Consider the following 20,884-nt stretch of genomic DNA (forward strand, 5'->3'; position numbering starts at 1 on the left):
GCATGTGCTGTAATGTAACGTTTGCAGCACGGGATGTGTATCATTCATATTTTTAATAGTGGCATGCTTCTGTGTGTGCGAGGACTTAGCCTCGGAGACGAGCAGAGCCCACACACCTAAAGCCATCTTAATGTGAGCACTTTACTGGTCAAGTACATGCACATTTGTGTCAGAGCACAGTGTTTAGTGATTCTTCATATTAACCCTCATTTGTGTAATAAACAAGTTGAGAATCAAAAGACATGCGAAAGAGAAACCATATCAGAGCCAACATACAATATTCCTGCTGCTGAATGTTTCTATTAATTATCTGTTTGATTGATAAAAACGGTCAGCAGCAGGAATATTTAAAAAGGATAAAATCCCTCTCTGCTTTTGACTGAAGGACTTTTGTAGCTGAAGTTTTTTTTCTTACTGTAAAGATGCCTAAAGCAGTTTCATATTTTTATTCAATTGCAATTATCTCCCTTATTTAAAGGGAGGAAAATAGCTGCATACATAAAATCAGATTTATTTGCCCTCCTGAATCATTAGCGACCCTTTCCCCTTAATGGAAAGATTTTTTTTCAACACATTTTAATCATAACAGATTTAATAATTCATTTCTAATAACCGATTTCTTTTATCTTTGCTATGATGACAACACATTATATTTTACTAGATATTTTTCAAGATACTAGTATTCAGCTTAAAGTGACATTCAAAGGCTTAATTAATGTAATTAGGCAAGTCATTGTTTAAAAGTAGTTTCTTCTGCAGCCAATCAAAATATATGTTCCTTAAGGGGGCTAATAATAATAATTATTAATAATATTAATATTGACCTTAAGATATGTTTCAAAATATCAAAACCTGCTTTTATTCTAGCCTAAATAAAACAAATAAGCCTTTCTCCAGAAAAAAAATATTATAGGTACAGTAATACCGTGAAAAAGTCCTCTGTCAAACATAATTTGGGAAATATTTATATATAAAAAAAAACAAAATTCACAGAAGGGCGAATAATTTTGACTTAAACTGATAATCGTCATTACAATTATGACCAAAATAATCGTGATTAAGATTTTTGCCATAATCGAGAAGCCCTATAATTTGGTATGGCCCCTAAACGATGTTACAAAATGTAAATGGCCCTTGATAGAAAAAAGGTTTCCCACCCCTGGCCTAGAAAACACACTATATACATGTAAGGAATTAATTAAAGTAATCTCAGAAACATAAATGACATTTTTTAAATCAGAAACAATTGTTAGACTAATCCTATTAATTAACTCACATGTATACAGTAGTGTCCAAAGACAACCAAGATAATTTAATAATTATTAGATAATTTTACTTTGGATACATTGCAATATCATAAATACTATAAATACAAACAAGATGAAAGAATACAACAGAGAGGTGAATACACAACAGAACTAGCTACATTCCTGATCGTTCTCTTGAAGTGTTTGCTCTGTGTAGTCACATCTGTCCTCATTCACACTCCCGATTTACTTTGTGAGGGTCATGTGCACCGGAGGCTTCTTGCTGACAACGTGCTCCATTAGAGCATGTTCAGAGGTGTCCAGATTAATCTTGTACTTGGCCAGGATCTTCATAATAGGCCTCAGCTTTAACCACCACTGGCTCTTTGGTATACGGTGTCTGTGGGAAAGACATGAGAGTGTGAAACCATAATAAATTAATGGGTCACAAAATTCATGATGTTTTAAGAGTTATATAAAAGAAGATGATTACTCAAAATCGGTCTCTTCTTTCAATTCAGCTAGAGGCTGTAACACCAGTCCTCTCTTCCTCATGCCTAACACACATGCAGAGTCTGGGGTGTTGGCAAAGATTCGCCCTGTAAAGACAGTCAAGTGAGGATTTTTTTTTTGTGATTTGTATTTAAAGAGAATGTTTGATCAGCTGGTCATTGTAGCAAAACAATAAATATTAATACCATTGAGAGAAAAAATGATTAGATGATGATTATTGTGCAATTGACTAAACATTACTGTATGGCTTACCACCAAATAAATATATAACCAGACAGGAAATAATTAGGAAAATATAGGAAAACATTCATAGTGTAAAATATTAATAGAATCTGACATTTAAAATATATATTTTTTACTTGTCATTGGCAAAGCTGAATGTTTAGTAGCATTAGATCAGTCTTCAGTGTCATACGATCCTTCAGAAACTACTATAAACTGCTTATTTTGTGCTCAGAACAGTTTTCTATTATCGATGTTAAAAACGGTTGAAAAATTTTGATGTTTTGTAACATTACACTTGTTTTTACTTTTATTAATTCATTAATTAATTAATTAATTCATTCATTCATTCTGCTCAGTTTCCATTTAATAAGTCACCACAACCGAATGACCCACCTACTACTTCAGCATATGTTTTACATAGCGGATGCCCTTCCAGCTGCAACCCAGAACTGGGGAACACGAATACACACTCATTAACACACACTCTCATACCATACTGTTCAGTTCCAGTTTCCTTTATTTTGTCATTCGAAATATTACAATAAATTGTAATGCAGAACAAAATTACGTTACATCAGACACAACACCAGTGTTAACGTCTAACACTATAAAGACCTAAAATAATAAAAAAAGCTTTTGCAATTTCACAAATAAATAAAAATATTGTTATATATAAAAAATCACTCAATAAAAAATAAAAAAAATCACAGAAAGGAATAAATAGATCAAGGGTGCCCAATCTTCATCCTTGAGGGCCGGTGTCCTGGAGAGTTTAGCTCCAACCCTAATCAAACACACCTGAACCAGCTAATCAAGCTCTTATTAGATATACTAGAACAGGGGTGTCAAACCTCAGTCCTGGAGGGCCGGTGTTCTCCATATTTTTTAGTTCCAACCCCAATTAAACACATCTGCTTAAGCTCTTTCTAGGTATACTAGAAACTTCCAGGCACATGTGTTGAAGGAAGCTGGAGCTAAATTATGCAGGACACAGGCCCTCCAGGACCGAGTTTGGACAACCCTGAAATAGATACTCATATTACTGATAATATTGACAATTTGCGCTAGTTTAACTATTTATAGATTTATAATTACATACTAGCTATCAATAGTATTTAAAATATGGTCTTAATCAAAAGTCTTATAATGACAGGATAAAAACGATCACAAAACCACACTGATTTGCTCCTCAGGATTTGGTACCGCCTGCCTGATGGCATGAGCGTGAGCAGACTATGGCCAGGGTGGGTTGGATCCCTTAAAATGCTATTTGCCCTAGACAAATATTCCCTACAGCCAATTTAGTTTATTCAATTCACCTATAGCGCATGTCTTTGGACTGTGGGGGAAACCGGAGTACCCAGAGGAAACCCAACACAGGGAGAACATGAAGACTCCACACAGAAATGCCAACTGGCCCAGTGCCCTTCTTGCTGTGAGGCGACAATGCTAACCACTGAGCCACCATGTCACAGTTTTCGCTTTCAATTTCGATTAATAATGATCGTAATACTTATAATTTGTAATAATAATTCTGTCTATTTATACATTGATTCAATAAAGACCACTACTATTGACAATAAACATATAAACTGTCTGTCCTAAAGGGATTGTTCACCCAAAAAATTAAATCTCACTCATCGTTTACTCACACCCAAGAGATTCCAAACCTTTATGAGTTTCTTTCTTCTGTTGAACACAAAAGTAGATATTTTAAGGACTTATGGAAACCGCTAGCCATTAAAAATCCATGGAAGTCAATGGCTACAGGACTTCTTCATTTTATATTCTCATGTTCAACAGAAGAAATGAAGTAGAACAGGTCTGGAACAAGTGGTGGAATAGTGAAGGAATAGGAATGTTTATTTATTAGGTGAACGATCAAACAAACACTGGAACAAAATTGCAAAAACATGAAACCTAGGGTCGTATGAAGCAAGCTTGTTGTAATTGACATAAAAGTTGCAGAGATTTCAACTTGAACATGCAGAGCATTGCCAGAGCTGACAGCAAATATCAGACTGCATTACTCACCATGTCTATAACAATCCTTCAGTTTTTCTGTCAGCCAGAGAACAGCCTTGGCACCCATTTTGGTAGCAAAGTTTCTATCAAAAGGTGTTGGGGTGCCACCCTGAAAGAAAACAAAAAAATGGTTATACGACCAAACGCTTAAAAACAAAGATGTGCAATATTCCATGCAATTTTATTACATCTAACCTGCTGCATATGGCCAAGGACATTCTTACGGCAGTCAAAAACACCTTTCCCTTCCTCTGAATACAGGTTGAAGATGAAATCGGTGGTGTAGTTGGAATTGCTGTTCTCATTTCTAGAAGACAATATCATTGAAAGGTGTCGTTTCTGACAATTCATCTTCTACAAGTATTTGAGTTTCATGATAAATATGATTTTGATAGAAATAATTTTTTAAAGGGATAATTTTCTAAACCTTTACACGTTTTTTTTCTGATGAACAGAAAAGAAGATTAAAACTTGTAAGCGTTGAGATCCATGGTAGAAAAATCAAATATCATGGAAGTCAATGGTTACAGGTTTTCAGCTTTCTACAATATATATTTGTGTGTGTGTGCGTGTGTGTGTGTGTGTGTCTTCAACAGAGGAGAGAAACTCAAACAGGTTGAGCAAGCGAGAGTACCTGTAGCACAATATATCGCAATGTATGTATTCGCAATAGTCACATCGCATAGACATGCAATGTTGAGTTGGGATAATAATAAGTCAGAAGTTGAGATTTGTTGAGTTATTGCAGAGTTTAACCTTATTGGAGTGAAATTGTATAATTTGCATGTTTTTAAGGCCTGAGAGAGATTAAAGTATTCAGACATGTTATCTACTGAAAGTTTAATAAAATATAATCACAAAGTATGCACTGCTTATTTCATTTTTATCTTTGCTTTGCTGTATTTGCTGTAGGATTCACTCTCCTACAGGACCATTCCAATCAATCAAAATGAAAACATTTGGTAACCCTTTAGGGACCCATTCTCACTATTAACTAGCTGCTTGATAGCATGCATGTTATTGACTAGTACTTCTATTAGTACTTACAAACTACATATTCTGCATGATCTTATTCTGCATCCCTAACCCAATACCTAAAACAGGGGTTCTCAAAGCGGGGGTTGGGACCCCCCGAGGGGTTGCAGCACAATGACGTTTGGGTTGCCTGGTGATTTCCAAAAATCTATTTATTTTTATTAAACTGTAAGAATTACCATATTTCGCCCATAACTTACTGAAGAAAAAAAAATAGTCGTCTATAGTTACCATATACTATAAAGTTACTATAGTAGCTATTGGGGGCCGTGAGTCACTGGCATTGTCATTTTGGGGGTCGCAAGCTAAAAAGTTTGGGAACCCCAGACCTAAACTACCTTAATACAGTGCTCAGGATATACTGTACACCCTTCACAAATCTATCGTTTGAATTAATATTTTTAATAGGATGCAATAAAATATTATATTTGTGCATAAACATTAGATTACAGTACTGAGGCCAAATCTGGAGCTAATCTAACAAAATAACTTACAATAATGGTCCAAAAACTAGTACAGCCAAATTTATATGTTATAGAAAAATATTAATTACAAATTTAAAAAAAGAGGAGAGAAGGAATCAAGAGTATACATTGCCTATATTCACTGAGAAATGGATACAAATATTCAATTTCAAAATGGGGTGTACTCAATTATGCTGAGCACTGTAGCTATTAATAAGGAGCAAATTAGGAAAGTCATCCCTAATGATTTAAATAGCAAATTTAATTTAAAACAATGTGTGACTAAATTATTTCCAAATAGTGCTATTTAATCAATTGATAATATTGTACAGATACAGTATATCTATCCCTTTAAGTAGACTCAACTCAAAAATGAATTAAACTAAATTAAATGTCAAACGTCAAACCTGAGAATTAGGCCTCTCTTAACAGTGGTTTTCATCTTCTCAACAAGATGTTCCACATTTCTCTATGAACATCAAAATCAAAGAGCTGTTCAGTTTAATATATTGTAAACAATATCAATGAACTCATTCATATTAGTTCTGAGTTTACCTCTAGGTCACGAATGCCAAATTTCTCCTCGAATATGTAAGCAGCATCAGCTCCGGCAGAGAGACCAGACATTGTGGCCAGGTAACCGCAGTATCCTCCCATAGTTTCAATGATGAACACACGTCGCTTAGTTCCTGCTGCCGACTGCTTGATCCTGTCACAGGTCTAGAAGGGATCAACTTCTGAATAAATCCAACTAGACAATAACCTTTAATCTTTACATTGAGAACAATTATTTCCCCACAAATCTGTGCTTTGAGTTCCAAGAAAAGTCCTATACGAATGTAATCAATGTATTACATTTATTTTTAAGTGGGAATGTTGTTGAAATAATAATGAAAAAATGCATAAGACACCACAGACAATTAGAGTCAAATAATTTTCCCAGTTGATTAATCACATTCATTCATTCATTCATTTTCTTTCGGCTAAGGGTTGATTTATCAGAGGTTGCCACAGTGGAATGAACCGCCAACTATTACAGCATATGTTTTTACGCAGATGCCCGTCCAGCAGCAACCCCATACTGGGAAACACCCATACACCTTCACATTCACACACACTCATACACTACGACTAATTTAATTAATCCATTTCAGCTATGGCACATGTTTTTGGACTGTGGGGTAAACCGGATCTCACGAGGGATTTCTAAAATGAAAATGTATGCTCATGCTACAAAAAGAGAACTGTTTGTAGCATGATCATATATTTTCATTTTAGAAAACTTGTGAGCTCCGGTTTACCGCACAGTAAAAAGATTTGAATGAATGAATTTTAATTGGATGAATTAAATTAGCCGTAGTGTACGAGTGAAAAGTTTTACAGGCTTTTTTCAACAGGGTTTGGAAATTTAAATGCGATTTTTTAATCACTTTATAAATCAGAAATAATGTGAACAGCCAAAAAAAAACATTATTTAAAATGATTTATTATTAATAATTAATAATTAATAAGCATTTTATTACTATTATTAAGCATAATAAATCCCTCAGCAAAACTATATATATATATATATATATATATATATATATATATATATATATATATATATATATATATATATATATATAAATAAATTAGTCTGATCTATTAACTTTATTGATAGATATGAATTATATGATACATTGATTAATATAAGATATATTATTATATTGAATAATATAATTTATTTAAAAAAAATATATAAAAAAATTATATATATATATATATATATATATATATATATATATATATATATATATATATATATATATATATATATATATATATATATATATATATAAATATAAATATATATAAGTACATCTTTTTATTAAATACTACTATTATTTACTGTGTTTTTTATTATACATGTATGTTATTTCTTATAAATGCTTTATAAATGCTTGGGCAACATTTGTCATGCCAATAAAGTATTGAATTGAATTAAATTGAATTGAGAGAGAGAGAGAGAGAGAGAGAGAGAGAGAGAGAGAGAGAGAGAGAGAGAGAGAGAGAGAGAGAGAGAGAGAGAGAGAGAGAGAGAATACATAAACTGATTTAATTTTCAATCAGTTATTAAATCATGTATAAATAATATTAATTTTGCATAACAGCATTTGCTAAATGCATAAATATAAATTTAAATGTATGTTTCAAAGACTTAGTCAATAATAAAAATGACATGCACTAATTAAATAATAACAAAAAAAAAAATCACTTATTTTAGTACTTTAGCCTATAATAAATAAATAATAAATAATTGACATTTAATAAACTGGCCTATAATACTCATATGTGGTGCATCCCTCAAATAGGCAGTGTGTGTGTGTTGTATGTCTCACCGTGGTGATGGTATTAAGGGCAGTGTCTGCTCCAATGCTGAAGTCTGAGCCGGGCACGTTGTTTGATACAGTAGCAGGAATGATCACCATAGGAATACACAGCTCTTCATACTTTTCTCTGCCTTGAACCATTTCCAGTCCACCTGAAAATGCCTAAAAAAGAAAAGATAGTGGTTTTATTGTTACCTGAACAGAATGTGGAAATAATAAAACACACATTTAATGGATAGCTCAACCAAAAAATTAAAAATCATCATTTACTCACCCTGTTCTGTAGAAGATATTTTTAAGAATGTCAAATGCTCTCAAGTGTTGCCAGGTTACAACATTCTTCAAAATATCTTATTTTGTGTTAAAAAAACAAAAACTTTAGAACAAACAAGGCTGAGTAAAAGTTTACAGAATTTTTATATTTGGTTGAACTATCCATTAAAATAATTTCACCAATTCACCTCAAAACCACCGATGATAACCAGAGCGTGAATATTATACTTGGCAATATTCAGGCTGATCTCCTCCATGTATTTTCCAGGCAATAGTCTGCATAAACAGGGGAAAAACACTATTACAGCAGTGTAAATGATGATACAGAAAATGTAGGAGTGATCAGTACCTTTTAGTTCCCAAGTCAGATCCTCCTTTCCCTGTCCAATCTCCAACAGTGTTCCAGGTGATAGGCTCAATCTGAAAACATAGTTAGATAAAATATAACAATATGACTGCCTTTCGAATGGTACCACAACAAGTTTACCCAGTAATGAAAATATGCTGTTTATTTATTGTTAAATCACTCTTACCATTATAAACGAAGAATGGCTCAAACTGATTAAAAGTGACAGTAGTATTCTACATACATATTTAGGGAATAGGTCACCCAAAATAAAAATAAAATCATCATTTACTCTCCCTCGTTTCTTTTTAAACCTTTGTGATTTTTTTTCTTTTCTGTTGAACACAAAAGAAGATATTTTAAAGAATGCTGGTTGCTGGCAACCACTGATTTCTATAATAGGAAAAAAGGTTACAATGGTGGTCAATGGGTCCCAGGAAATAGCATTCTTCAAAGGATCTTCTTTTGTGTTCAACAGAAGAAAGAAACACATAAAGGCTTAAAAACACACAAGGGGGTGAAGGGGGATGACAGATTCATTTTTGGGCAAACCATCCCTTAAACTGTTTTTTAAATCGGATAATGATAAAAAGTTAGCAGCTGATCAGTATTAGAGTAATTTATGAAGAATAATGTGAAACTAAACATTGGAGAAATGGAGTCATTTTAAAATACATTAAAACATAAAATTATTTTGAATAGTTAATTTTCAATTGTAATATTATTCACCTTTTTTCTGTATTTTTATCAAACAAATCCAGCTTTGGTGAGCACGAGAGACTCCAATACAAATAATAAATTAAATAGTCTTACCGATCCCAAAATTTGCAACTCTTAATATCCTTTTGTATTTCTGTTGTTTACCTTTGCTTGAGCCAGACCCTCAAAGCCATCATGGACCGCCAGCATGTTGTGGCCTTGGATGATGCCGATCCTGACAGCTGCACGCACAGCTGCGTTCATGCCAGCGCAGGGAGCACCCACGTTCAGGATGGCCACATTAATGTTACTCTAATGGGGGGAAAAAAGGTGTAAAACATAAAAACACATAATAATAAAAATGAGGTTACATAGATGTGAAATGAGAATAAATGGATGAGTAAGGCTCATTTTTTAATCTCCTGACCTTCTTATCTGGGGGGCGAATATGAGCCAAAAGCTTATATGTGTTCCAGTTATTCTCAAAACTCCTACACATAGACATTTGATTTTGTATCACTGAAGGGTAATACAATTAGCATGAAAACAGACACACAAAAAAGAAATAATGAAGAGTATAATAAAAATATTAAAGAAAAGGTGACATTTCAAAACATACCTTCCCCTGAGCTTTACAGCATCATCGAATCGACCCTCATTCATTGCAATAGTGACATCCTTGGTCTGTATTTTGAAAGAAATAGAGAATTTACAAAATGTATATCCATACATAATCAGTTAAGTTTACTTGAAAATAAAGCATGCAAATCAACGGCTTTAAAAACCAAAAAATAAACAATTTTATTAAAGAACTCATTTTAAAGATAATTATACATCACTTGTATTCAACACAACTTATTTACTGAAGTTGAGCTAATATAATATTAATTCCTCAGTCGTTTTTTACAATTATCTGATCTATTTGTTGTGTATAAAATATGCAAGCTGTATACAGTGTATTTGAAGAGTTCCGATGCAAAAACCTCCAAGTGCCGTCTGAAATTTCCAACGAAAAAGAACATTTTTCTCAGCCTCCTTTGTGTTGAGATATTTCACTCTAAAGATAAAGAAAATAGTGACTTATTCTTTGCCATAAAAGTGATATTACTGAACATAAACACAGGAGCCTGATAAAAAAAGCTCATTTAAAAAAAAAAAAAAAGGAAAGGAAAAATTGGAAAAGGAAAATTTCAGACGGCATTTAGAGGTTTTTGCATCTAAACTCCTCATGTGTATAATATAGAGTTGAAGTCAAAATTATTAGCCCTCCTGTAAAATTTTTGATCTCTTTCCAATTTTTCCCGAATGTTGTATAATATTGACTTTAAAAATGTTTTAAAACTGCTGTAAAGACTGCTTTTATTCCAGGCAAACTTTATGCATTTATTATATCAATATTATTATGAGAAATATTATGAAAAAAATTCCTGCTCTGTAAAACAGCACTTTAGGGTTTAAGATTTTGGGGATTTGAAGGACTTAACGTTTAGCAGTAGGCCTAATAATTTCACCTACAACTACAGATATAACTATAATATTTAAAAAATATATAGATACACCTCTTAAGTCTTACTCTCAAAAGCCACATCAGAACTAGCAATAACAAAATGTGCTGCTTTATATCTTTCAATACATTTAAACCTTTTAAGACCTTTAATAAAATATATATTCGAAGAATTTAAAGGTCCCGTGAAGACTGCATTTTTATTCAATGTTTGATGTAAACTGAAAAATGAAGAGAGGGTCGAACAGAGTAGCTCCTCCCTTTTAAAACAACAGCCAATAGTGTTCGGTTTTTATCACAGCTCCACCAGTGAGAGTGGTTGAGCTCAAACACATCAAATGAAAAGCAAATGAGAAGTGTTTTAAAGGGGATGGGACATGATAGATACTAGAGAGAAATATGATTGGTCACGATTTGATGAGAAACTGCATTTTAAGGTGACGTGAAAACAATCATTAATTCATTTAGGCAAGCACTGCAAGCTTTGGATGTTTATATCAGTTCTATGTTTTCTAAACATAAATTTTGTTACTGTTTTGGAGCAGAGTAGCTTATAGACATACTACTTAAAACTAGCATACTGAAACTAACATCTTAAATAATTATTTTAATTCAACGGCACCTTTAAATGATTTAACTACTGTATGTACACACCACTTGTACACACTCCATCAGGGGGAGTCTAACAGCCTGGTTCCCGGTCAGACTGACCACACACGCAGGGGTCTCTGGAGTGGCTTCCAGCAGAGCCATTACAGCCTCCACACCCATCCGACTGCCCTGATGCACAGCAAACACACACACGTACACTTAGATACTCATATAAAGAGACAGACGATATGGTGTGGAAATTCACAAACTCACTAGGACTCTGTCAAAAGCTGAAGGGGTTCCACCTCTCTGCACGTGTCCAAGAATAGTGGCACGAGTGTCAAAGCCCAGCCTCTTTGTCACCAGCTGTATGACCACAGATAAATGTAATCAAAGTGCACCCACAGGCAGCAGTTACAGCATAATGATAGTGGTAATGGGTGGTTAAGCAAGGGTTGAATTACATCTTTCAGCTGGTCACAGGTGATTGGTTGTCCTTCTTTATTGATGGCTCCCTCAGCCACGATGATCACATTGAGACGAGAACCTGCATTTCTGGTCTGAGGAGAGGAAAAAATATTAAATTTACTTTTTTTTTTTCAGTATTTTGTGTTGATTTCCAGTCAAAATGTGCATGAAATCAAATTGGAAAACTGGAATCATGATTATTTCTCTATTTCAACCTGGGAATACTCATCCCGAGGCCTCTAGAGATTATGCAGAGCCATTATGTGATCCAAGACCTGTGAAGAAATGATGCCAAGGTGTCCATAATCCTGGACCAGGCCGTGTCCTGAGCAGATGCTGTGGTGGTCATGGAAGACTGGAGAGCATGAGGTTCTGAAAGACCCCAATGACAGACGAGTCTTCGCATTGACCTCGTGGGCCAGATTGAACACCCGCCAATTTTGTCAATTGGTGAAGTTTTGTTTTCTTGGTTTGTGACTTGTGGAGCTGCACATCAATGAATTTGCTCTTCAGTGTTTGGACTTTCAGCAGTAAAAATTAAACCACACTGAACTGAACTAACTAAACTTCAACTCTGAAAACTGGAATGAATTTCAATTTACTAGAACTTCTATGTTAAGCTGTTTGACACAATCTACATTGTAAAAGCGCTATAGAAATAAAGATGAATTGAGTTGAATTATTTTTATTAGTTTTAATTTCTGGACAAACTCCATTCAGAATCAGGTAAAATTGTGTGAGAATGACTATTGCAAGAAATTTGTGAAATTATTTTTCTTGCCTTTTTGATTGTTTTGTTTTTAACTAAGCACAAAATGTATTAAATTCAGATTTATTCATGTTTAAAAACTATTTAAAAAATTGAAACAAAAAGCTTAATAATTAAAACAATTATTCGATATGCAATTTAAAATAGTTTCTTTTCTTGTAAATTTACATACAACATTTAAAGGTTTAGGATTTATTAATTCATTGGTTGGTTTATTCTGCAAAGATGAACACAATTGTTTAAATTTGACCATAAATACATTTAAATCCTATCTGTTGAACTTATTTTATTTATCAAAAAAAAAAAAACCTGAAATAAGTGTCACAGCTTTATATTTACAAAAATGTATTAAAAACACTAAGAGGCAACTGAATTTAACATTGATAATAATAATAATAATAATAATCATATTAATAAATGGTGCTTCAACATCAAATCAGCATATTACAAGGATTTCTGAAGGATCACGATCACTCACACACACACACACACACACACACACAATAACATTAATAATAATAATAATAATAATAATAATAATAAATAATAATAACAATAATAATAATAAACAATAATATTAATACATAATAATATTAATGAATAATTGTATGATTAAAATAATTTATCTTCAAATAAATTAATAAGTGAAATAGTTTTCACAAACTAATTTCAAAAGGAGCATGTGATATGATTGATCGTGGCTGGTCTCTCATCCGCAATCATTAATAAACCAATCATTAATAAATCAGATTATTTCAAACTCACAATAAACAGCCCGTCTCGCCTTACTCCCCCTTTTCCTCCTTTACCAGGGGGCGCTCTTGAGAACTACCTGATCCCCTTACATGCTCATTAACCAGATGGGAGCCCTGGGCTCAATTATTACCGAGCTCTCTCTACCGAGTTCTCTCTCGGGACAGCATGCCAAACCTGCTCTTGAAACTCTTGAAACATAGCCTTCTTGAACATAAAAGATTTCCTACACAACATTACCAAACTTGTGGTGTTGTATTTCATTAACACTGAACAATGTACAGTATCTTTTCCCATTTTTCTGTACCTCTGTTAGTCTTCTGCACAAGTGCTCCTCCCAGCCATCATCTGGAGGCATCTCTGGAATAAACACCCAGTCGGCACCACATGCAAGAGCAGTAACCAGTGCTAGATAGCTGAAAAACACACAAGGTTGTATTTAACGACTCACAAGAAACACAATCTCGCATAATTAATTAAAAGCAAGATTTTATAATCAAAACCACATTATTGGAGTGTTAGAGAGACTTTTTTACTTTGGATTTTTTTTACTTTTGAGTCTTAAGGAGTCAAATACATGCTCTTGTTTTGAAAGCAAACACAAGTACAAGAACTTCTTACCCACAGTGTCTGCCCATGACCTCCAGGATAAACGCACGTTGGTGGCTGTGCACGAGGACAGAGGTTAAAATCCTAATTTAGTAACATTACAGAACACTGAAGCGTATTGTCTATGATTGATACGTTGCGCATATTTGTGACCTTTGTGCTGTTGTGGTGATACTGTCCACCACCTCAATGATGCGATGCAGGGCCGAGTCTGTGCCAATAGTCATGTCCGTTCCACAAAAGTCATTGTCTATGGAGCCAACCATACCCACAATATTCAGATGAGATGAAGCTTTGGCCTCTTCCTTGGTGATCTTACCTGTGTGTGCGCATGGAAAATATTGAGTTTCAGGTGAGTATCTTTTCTAAAGTTTGGTCAGCAAGATTTTAGAGACTTTTTTTTAAAAGGGGGCTTTTATTATGATTTAATCTTTAGTTATTTTAGTTACTCATTGGCAAAACTGTGGCTCAGTGGTTAGCACTGTCACCTCACAGCAACCAAGTTGCTGGTTTAAGTTTTGACTGGTCCAGTTGGAATTTCTGTGTGGAGTTTGCAGAAAACAGCTGATTGATCACCTCTTAACTATTAAAAGTGAGATTATAACACAGGCTATGTCTTCACTGTCTCTAATATGTTTCAGCAAAGCAGATCCTCTTTACCTTTGCTGACATGATCTTTCAGCAAGTCACTCCACTCAGTGCGAAATATGTTGGCACCGGTCAGACTGCCATCACCGCCGATTACACAGAGGTTAGTGATGCCTAATTTGACAAGATTGTATGCAGCCTTTAAACGCCCTTCTCTGGTCTGGAAATCCTTACAGCGGGCGCTGCCAATTACTGTCCCACCCTTCAAATGCACAGAAAGAAGATAGACAGTCATGACAAAATAAAAAATAATTAACATGAAAGAAAAACTAATTTTGGAGGTTGTAATTTGTGCACAAGGAGTATATTTCTTTCAGCATAATTTTTTATTTCAGCATAATAGTGGAAGACATGATTAAACAATTACTCAATATTTTGCAGCTTTTACTCTATTGTAGCTGCAATGTTTGAGCTAGAGGTCTAATAGCACTAAAGCTACTGAGGCGGCAGTCATTTGGACTTTAATTTTAAAATTGTCATTTAATGTCTTACACCATGTCTATTTTTTTTTATGTCTATTTTATTGCATTTACAAATCACAAAGGAGTTCTCATTATTTCTATCATGAATGGCCATAATGGTTAAATTGGTCATTAGTAGGACCACATGGAATATGTGCGCACAGAAATCTGCAGATTTCCACAGATTTTTTGCCCATAATTAAGTCTATTTATTTACTTGTGTAAATGTGTGTACATTTATTTTTATATTGTTTTTAAATACATTTGAGTAATAATATTGACTAATATGAAAATGTTCACATGATTCATTTACAATACAGTTAGTAAAGTAATTAATTTTGTAAAGTAAGGATTTGCATTGCAAACATTAAAGTTAAAAAAGGTATTATTTTTTTATTTCATATATTAAGTTTATGATACTTTTCCCAGTGATGGGTTGCAGCTGGAAGGGCATCCGCTGTGTAAAACATATGCTGGATAAGTCTGTGGTTCATTCCACTGTGGCGACCCCAGATTAATAAAGGGTTAGTCCCTTTATTAATCTGGAAAGTAAATGAATGAATGAAGTTTATGATACTCCTAAAATCATTCTGCATAAATCTGCAAAATTTTTTTTACAAAATCATGGGCAGAAATAGTAAAAAATATCATCAGATTTTATCTGGCCCTAGTCCAGGGATGTCAAACTCAATTCCTGGAGGGCCGCAACTCTGCACAGTTTAGTTCCAACCCTAATTAAACACACCTGATCAAACTAATTGAGCCAATCAGGTTTGTTTAAAACCTACAGGTAAGTGTGTTGGAGCAGAGTTAGAACTAAACTGTGCAGAACTGCGGCCCTCCAGGAATTGAGTTTGACATCCCTGCCCTAGTCATTAATCAAATTCTTGCTCTCCCACTTGTGGACAAAGTGAGATCTAGAATTTGTACATAATTATAGGTTAAAATACAAAAAATACTGTCTATTTAGGAGTAATGACATCATAAAATGACAACAGATATTCAAATTGACAAAAACTCAATGTGGTACAGTTGTATTTGAAATGTCAGAATGACTGCTATGGTTATTGTTGTGTAGAAATATGGTATTTCCAATGTTAAATTAATATTTATATCAATAGTTAGTTCATAGTTTATTTCATTTGATATATTTTAATGTATTTTGCATGGGGATAAGGCATTTAAACAACAAAAAAATTGTCAACCCTAAGAGCCGTCTAAAAGGCCATGTAAACAATCTGTATGAGAGGGAAAGTGCTTATTTGTTTTCTCATAAAAAATATTGCACCCTCCTGAGTGTCATGATCACCAGCGATCTAACCCTTATAGATCACTGGGGAACATTCCAATAGTATCTGGATGCAACCTTTATGATGCAAGCTGAGACTGCATTGCTCAGAGATGCAACGTCAGACACAATGCACTCAATGGAGCTAGTGACGTCACTGTGAGGGGTAGGGTTAGAGGTGGGGTGTAGGTAAACGCATCTGCACCCAGTCTGCAGCCAGACCCCTCTCGAACTCATTTACTGTCACACAGACTACAATCCTGTCACCACAGGAACTACAAATCCTGTCATGCACCACACACACCTGTTCCAGATTCTCCTTTGATTACACACATACAGCTGGGAGTTGTTCAAAGACTAATTTCACACACTATATGAACTGCGCACATTGATGAGTCTGTTTAAGAGCATCACTTAAGTGTTTTCCTTGCCTTAGCTATGTTTTGACCCTTGCCTTGTTTAGTGTTTATCTTGATTCTTTGCCGCCTGTACTGACCTTTCGCCTGTTTTTGACTAAGATTTTGGATGACCTTTTTTGCTCCTTGTTGCTACCTGTTTGACTACCTGACTACTGTTCTTAATAAACTACATGTGGATCCTCACCTCTGTTGTCCCAGCCCCTTAAGTGACACTGAGAAACATTGTTTTGTTTGTCTGTTAAGAATAAAAACACACTAAATCAAATAGTTAAGTGGTCTAGTAAGCTGACTGGGGTGTCTAGCCAATCTGGAGGTTGTGTACACCAGGCAGCTAAAGAGAATTACAAATTCAATTTTAAGTGACAGTGCTCATCCCCTACACCAGGGGTGTCCAAACTCGGTCCAGGAGGGCCAGTGTCCTGCCTAGTTTAGCTCCAACTTCCTTCAACACACCTGCCTGGAAATTTTTGTATACCTAGAAAGAGCTTGGTTAGCTGGTTTCAGTGTACTTAAATGGAGTTGGAACTAAAATATGTAGGACACCGGCCCTCCAGGACTGAGTTTGAGCTCCTTCCTTCTGGTCTCAGGTTTTTAGTATCAAGCTGTAGAACGAAACGATACAAAAATAGTTTTATAACGGCAGCCATTAGATGTTTAAATAAGGCATAGATTAAAGCAGAGGTATTTCTGTGACTTGTAAATTTCACATTTTATAGACCGTTTTAAACCTTTATTTGTGTGTGTGTGTGTGGGGGGGGGGGGGGTGATTGAAGTGCCCTTTATTTACTTATTTTTTATTATTTCATTTTATTTATTTTTTATTTTTTTATTTATTTATAAACTTTATAAACCAAATTTACTTTAGGGTATAAATAAAGTAACCTAACTAAACCCAGCAGATAACTGATTTTTTTGTGACAAAAGTATTGTGTTCCACTCAGAACATTTATATTTCCTTCAAAATATATATTTATTTTCTTTTAGTATATTTTCATTTGTAAAACAGTTAAATATACCTCATTCCCATAGGTGCTCTGTACAGTTTATTGCAGTTAACTGATACAACCGATGCAGATTTTAGCTTACCAGCTGCAGCATCATGGACACACTCTCCCATGTAGCAGGACGGATGTGATCCCCTCCATCAACCAATCCCTGATAGCCCTGCACACAGTCAACAGACATGCCTTTAACAACTTTAAAAAGTCTGATTCAGTTGTTACTATTTATAAATTGTGATATTCTAATATACCTCATGGACGAAGAAGACTTTAGCTCCAGTGTAAAGACCAACTCTGACAGTGGCCCTCACAGCTGCATTCATCCCTGCAATAGAAAAGACAACTCTTCCTTAAAAACACTGGTTAATAAATAAAACAACGTGAGTCTTGCAGAAGAGTGTTCTAATGGTCTTTTAACTCATCTAATGGTTGGTTTTAAAGATTAAAATTTATCTAAAAAAGCCAAGCAAATGTTAATTCAAGTTTTATGACAGACTCTTCATTTTTATCTGTAGACTCATTGGAGTTGATTTGTCATTTTGTCAATATTTGACAACCTGCTTTTCCCAAATTTCTCCCAAAATCCATCACATTATAAGCTTACCACAATATTTCAGGGTCAACAAAGAAAGATAACATTGACTGTTCCAAAACAAAAGCTACACACAGGGCTTCTGAGAAAGCGGAGCGAGACGACAATGACATTTCATTACTTAATAAGATTATAAAATGATATGAACAAGAGTGTCTGAGATAACTTAATTCTGTGAACTCCACACTTTAAAAGTTCAAGGTGTTCAGATTATGTTGTGTACAAACGCAAATCAGTGTCTCTAGTTTCAAACAGTGAGCAGCTGTGGAAAAGCCTGCTACTCTCCATAACCTCATGTCATTTCAGAAGAGGTCACCAGAGATAAATTTAGCCGTCAATTATGGAAACGGGAAGATGAGGGAACAAGAGCTACAGGCTAAAGCTAAAGGCTACAAGAGCATTGACCTTAAAGAAAGCAGAGCGGAAAAAAACAAAAGACTATGGAAGATCTCTCTATGTGTCAGGACATTTTATTTTATTTTACTCCATCAAATTTTTATTGTGTTGAAGGCAGGGCATTTTATTAATTATTTTAGATTTCAATTAAATCAATTACATTTAATTAGAATAATTACATTTTACATTATATAGTACAATGTAGTCACTGAAAATAATATATATTTATATATTATTCTTTGATTTAAAAGCCTTTTTGTGACAATACAGCATTAAACAATTACTTGGAATAGATTTAAACCAGGGACATTTAACAACAACTTGAAAAAAAGCATCTTTAAAACTTGAATAACTTTAACAGGATCAGAGATTTTAGCCTTTGGAAATATTACAACTGTACCCAGAAAGCTGCACCACATATACTGTGATCCAATTTTCCAATGAGACTGGGACAAAACAAGAGACGGATCTGCTTACCCTGGGCATCACCACCTGACGTCAGCACAGCGATGGCCCGTCCGACCCCCATCTTTGTTGGATCCACCTCAGTCGTGTTTATGTTAGCCATGGTTCAGGTATTCCAGAATTTGGCGGCAGATGGGATTGGAAAAGGAGGCAAATGAAAGACGTGCTGCAGCGTCTCTCAGAGCAAAAGGCTGCAGAGTGAAGGGTTTAATAGTACAGTGCTCCAGCAATTTGTGCCCACCCACTGGATTTCATTTCACAAACACAGACACCGCAGTCACACTCTCGACTCAGCTAAATATAATGTGGCAACTCTAATTACACAGCAAAGGTTGCCTGCTTAATAAAAAAAAACATTTGGCATATCTCGAAGTTCTGTAATGTCTTGACATTACTATTTATTTCAGAATTGTCTTAGGGCAATTCTTAAAAACTTTTTGATCCACTTTAAATGTTGATTACTGTATCGATCTACAAGCATTTATCTTTGTGTCTAAATTTAGAGGAGGTCATACATTAGAGAGAAATTAAATACTTTAAAGAATATTTTAAAGCTACGTATATGAAGAGTTCAGATGCATAACCTCCAGGTGCCATTTCAACATTTCTTCTAAATTAAGCACTTTTCTCACACTCTTGTGTGTAGGCTTAGTATTTTAATGGTGTAATTTTCACTGCCTTTAATGTGAAATAACTGAACAAAAACATAGAAGGTTAGGAAAATGCACATTCTAGAAGAACATTTCAAGCAGCACTAGAGGTTTTTGCATCAGAACTCTTAATATAAGCAGAAGCACAGTATAAAAACTTAAATGACATAACAACATTGATCAAAATAACAGAACACTGTCGGATATCTCCCAGTTATTGGTGTTAATCTGGCATCAATTACTGAATTTTCTGACAAACACTGTTTTACTGATAGCCAGTTCTCACTGACTTTACAAGATAGTGAGCCGTTCTAAAGAACATAAAACGCTCTAACAGCAGGTCATGCAGATAAAGGTCAAAGAATTGAGCCTTTCAGCTGTAGCAAAAGAAAATGCTGATTCTAAATCTATAACTTCTAGAATTTATTTCATTTTTACAATGTTACGGATTTAAGGCTCTCAAAAACTACACACATAGCAAAATTTCTCTGGCCCACACAATCAGGTTTTGCTTGGCCCACATGCCGCAGCGAATTACAATACATGACTGGAGTAAGTCTGGGTTCCAGACAGGGGCCAAACATGAACCATATCTGGGTCAAGTCTCAGCCAAGTTAATATCTCATAACTGGGCCAGATAGGTTGGTGTGTCACGATTGACGCATTTAAGCACACTGGCATGCTTTTTCTCAAAGTGACCTGATTGCTAGAATTTTTTTTACTCAAAAATTATTAATGTATTTTAATTAATAATATATATTTATGTATAATGCAATATATTAATGTATTTTACATGTGGGTCAACGCAGGCCAAACTTACATGGCTTACATATCAATTTTTAAAATCTGGGCCAAATACTACATTTTACATATGACCCAAATCTTCTGCCAAGCCTTGGGCCATGTTTGGCTCACATGCTGTATGCCATTACTGAATGAATGCCTCCTGGCTGTGCCAGCTATATGCCAAATCTGGAACTGAATTCTTTGCTACCCAAGTAGTTCTAAATCTCCCAAAAAGGCTGGACACCAAAGACACAAATATGCAAAAGGACAGTATAATGCAGAGAA

The 20,884-nt window shown here is 34.5% G+C and overlaps 1 protein-coding gene across 1 annotated transcript; it reads right to left on the bottom strand.

Moving 5' to 3' along the window:
• Nucleotides 1-1,291: 1,291 nt before the first annotated feature.
• pfkma (phosphofructokinase, muscle a) lies at nucleotides 1,292-19,354 on the bottom strand. The gene is given in 22 exon segments (NM_001004575.2): nucleotides 1,292-1,647; nucleotides 1,741-1,846; nucleotides 4,020-4,119; nucleotides 4,206-4,317; nucleotides 5,917-5,978; nucleotides 6,065-6,229; nucleotides 7,891-8,043; nucleotides 8,343-8,430; nucleotides 8,504-8,574; nucleotides 9,365-9,511; nucleotides 9,627-9,690; nucleotides 9,819-9,883; nucleotides 11,358-11,483; nucleotides 11,568-11,660; nucleotides 11,759-11,854; nucleotides 13,592-13,700; nucleotides 13,906-13,950; nucleotides 14,047-14,212; nucleotides 14,554-14,743; nucleotides 17,796-17,873; nucleotides 17,962-18,035; nucleotides 19,176-19,354. Coding segments are annotated over 22 exon segments (2,355 nt in total). The 5' UTR covers nucleotides 19,267-19,354; the 3' UTR covers nucleotides 1,292-1,493.
• Nucleotides 19,355-20,884: the final 1,530 nt, after the last annotated feature.

The sequence above is a fragment of the Danio rerio genome, chromosome 23 (assembly GCF_052040795.2).
Source record: "Danio rerio strain M-AB ecotype USA chromosome 23, GRCz13ab, whole genome shotgun sequence".
NCBI lineage: Eukaryota > Metazoa > Chordata > Actinopteri > Cypriniformes > Danionidae > Danio > Danio rerio.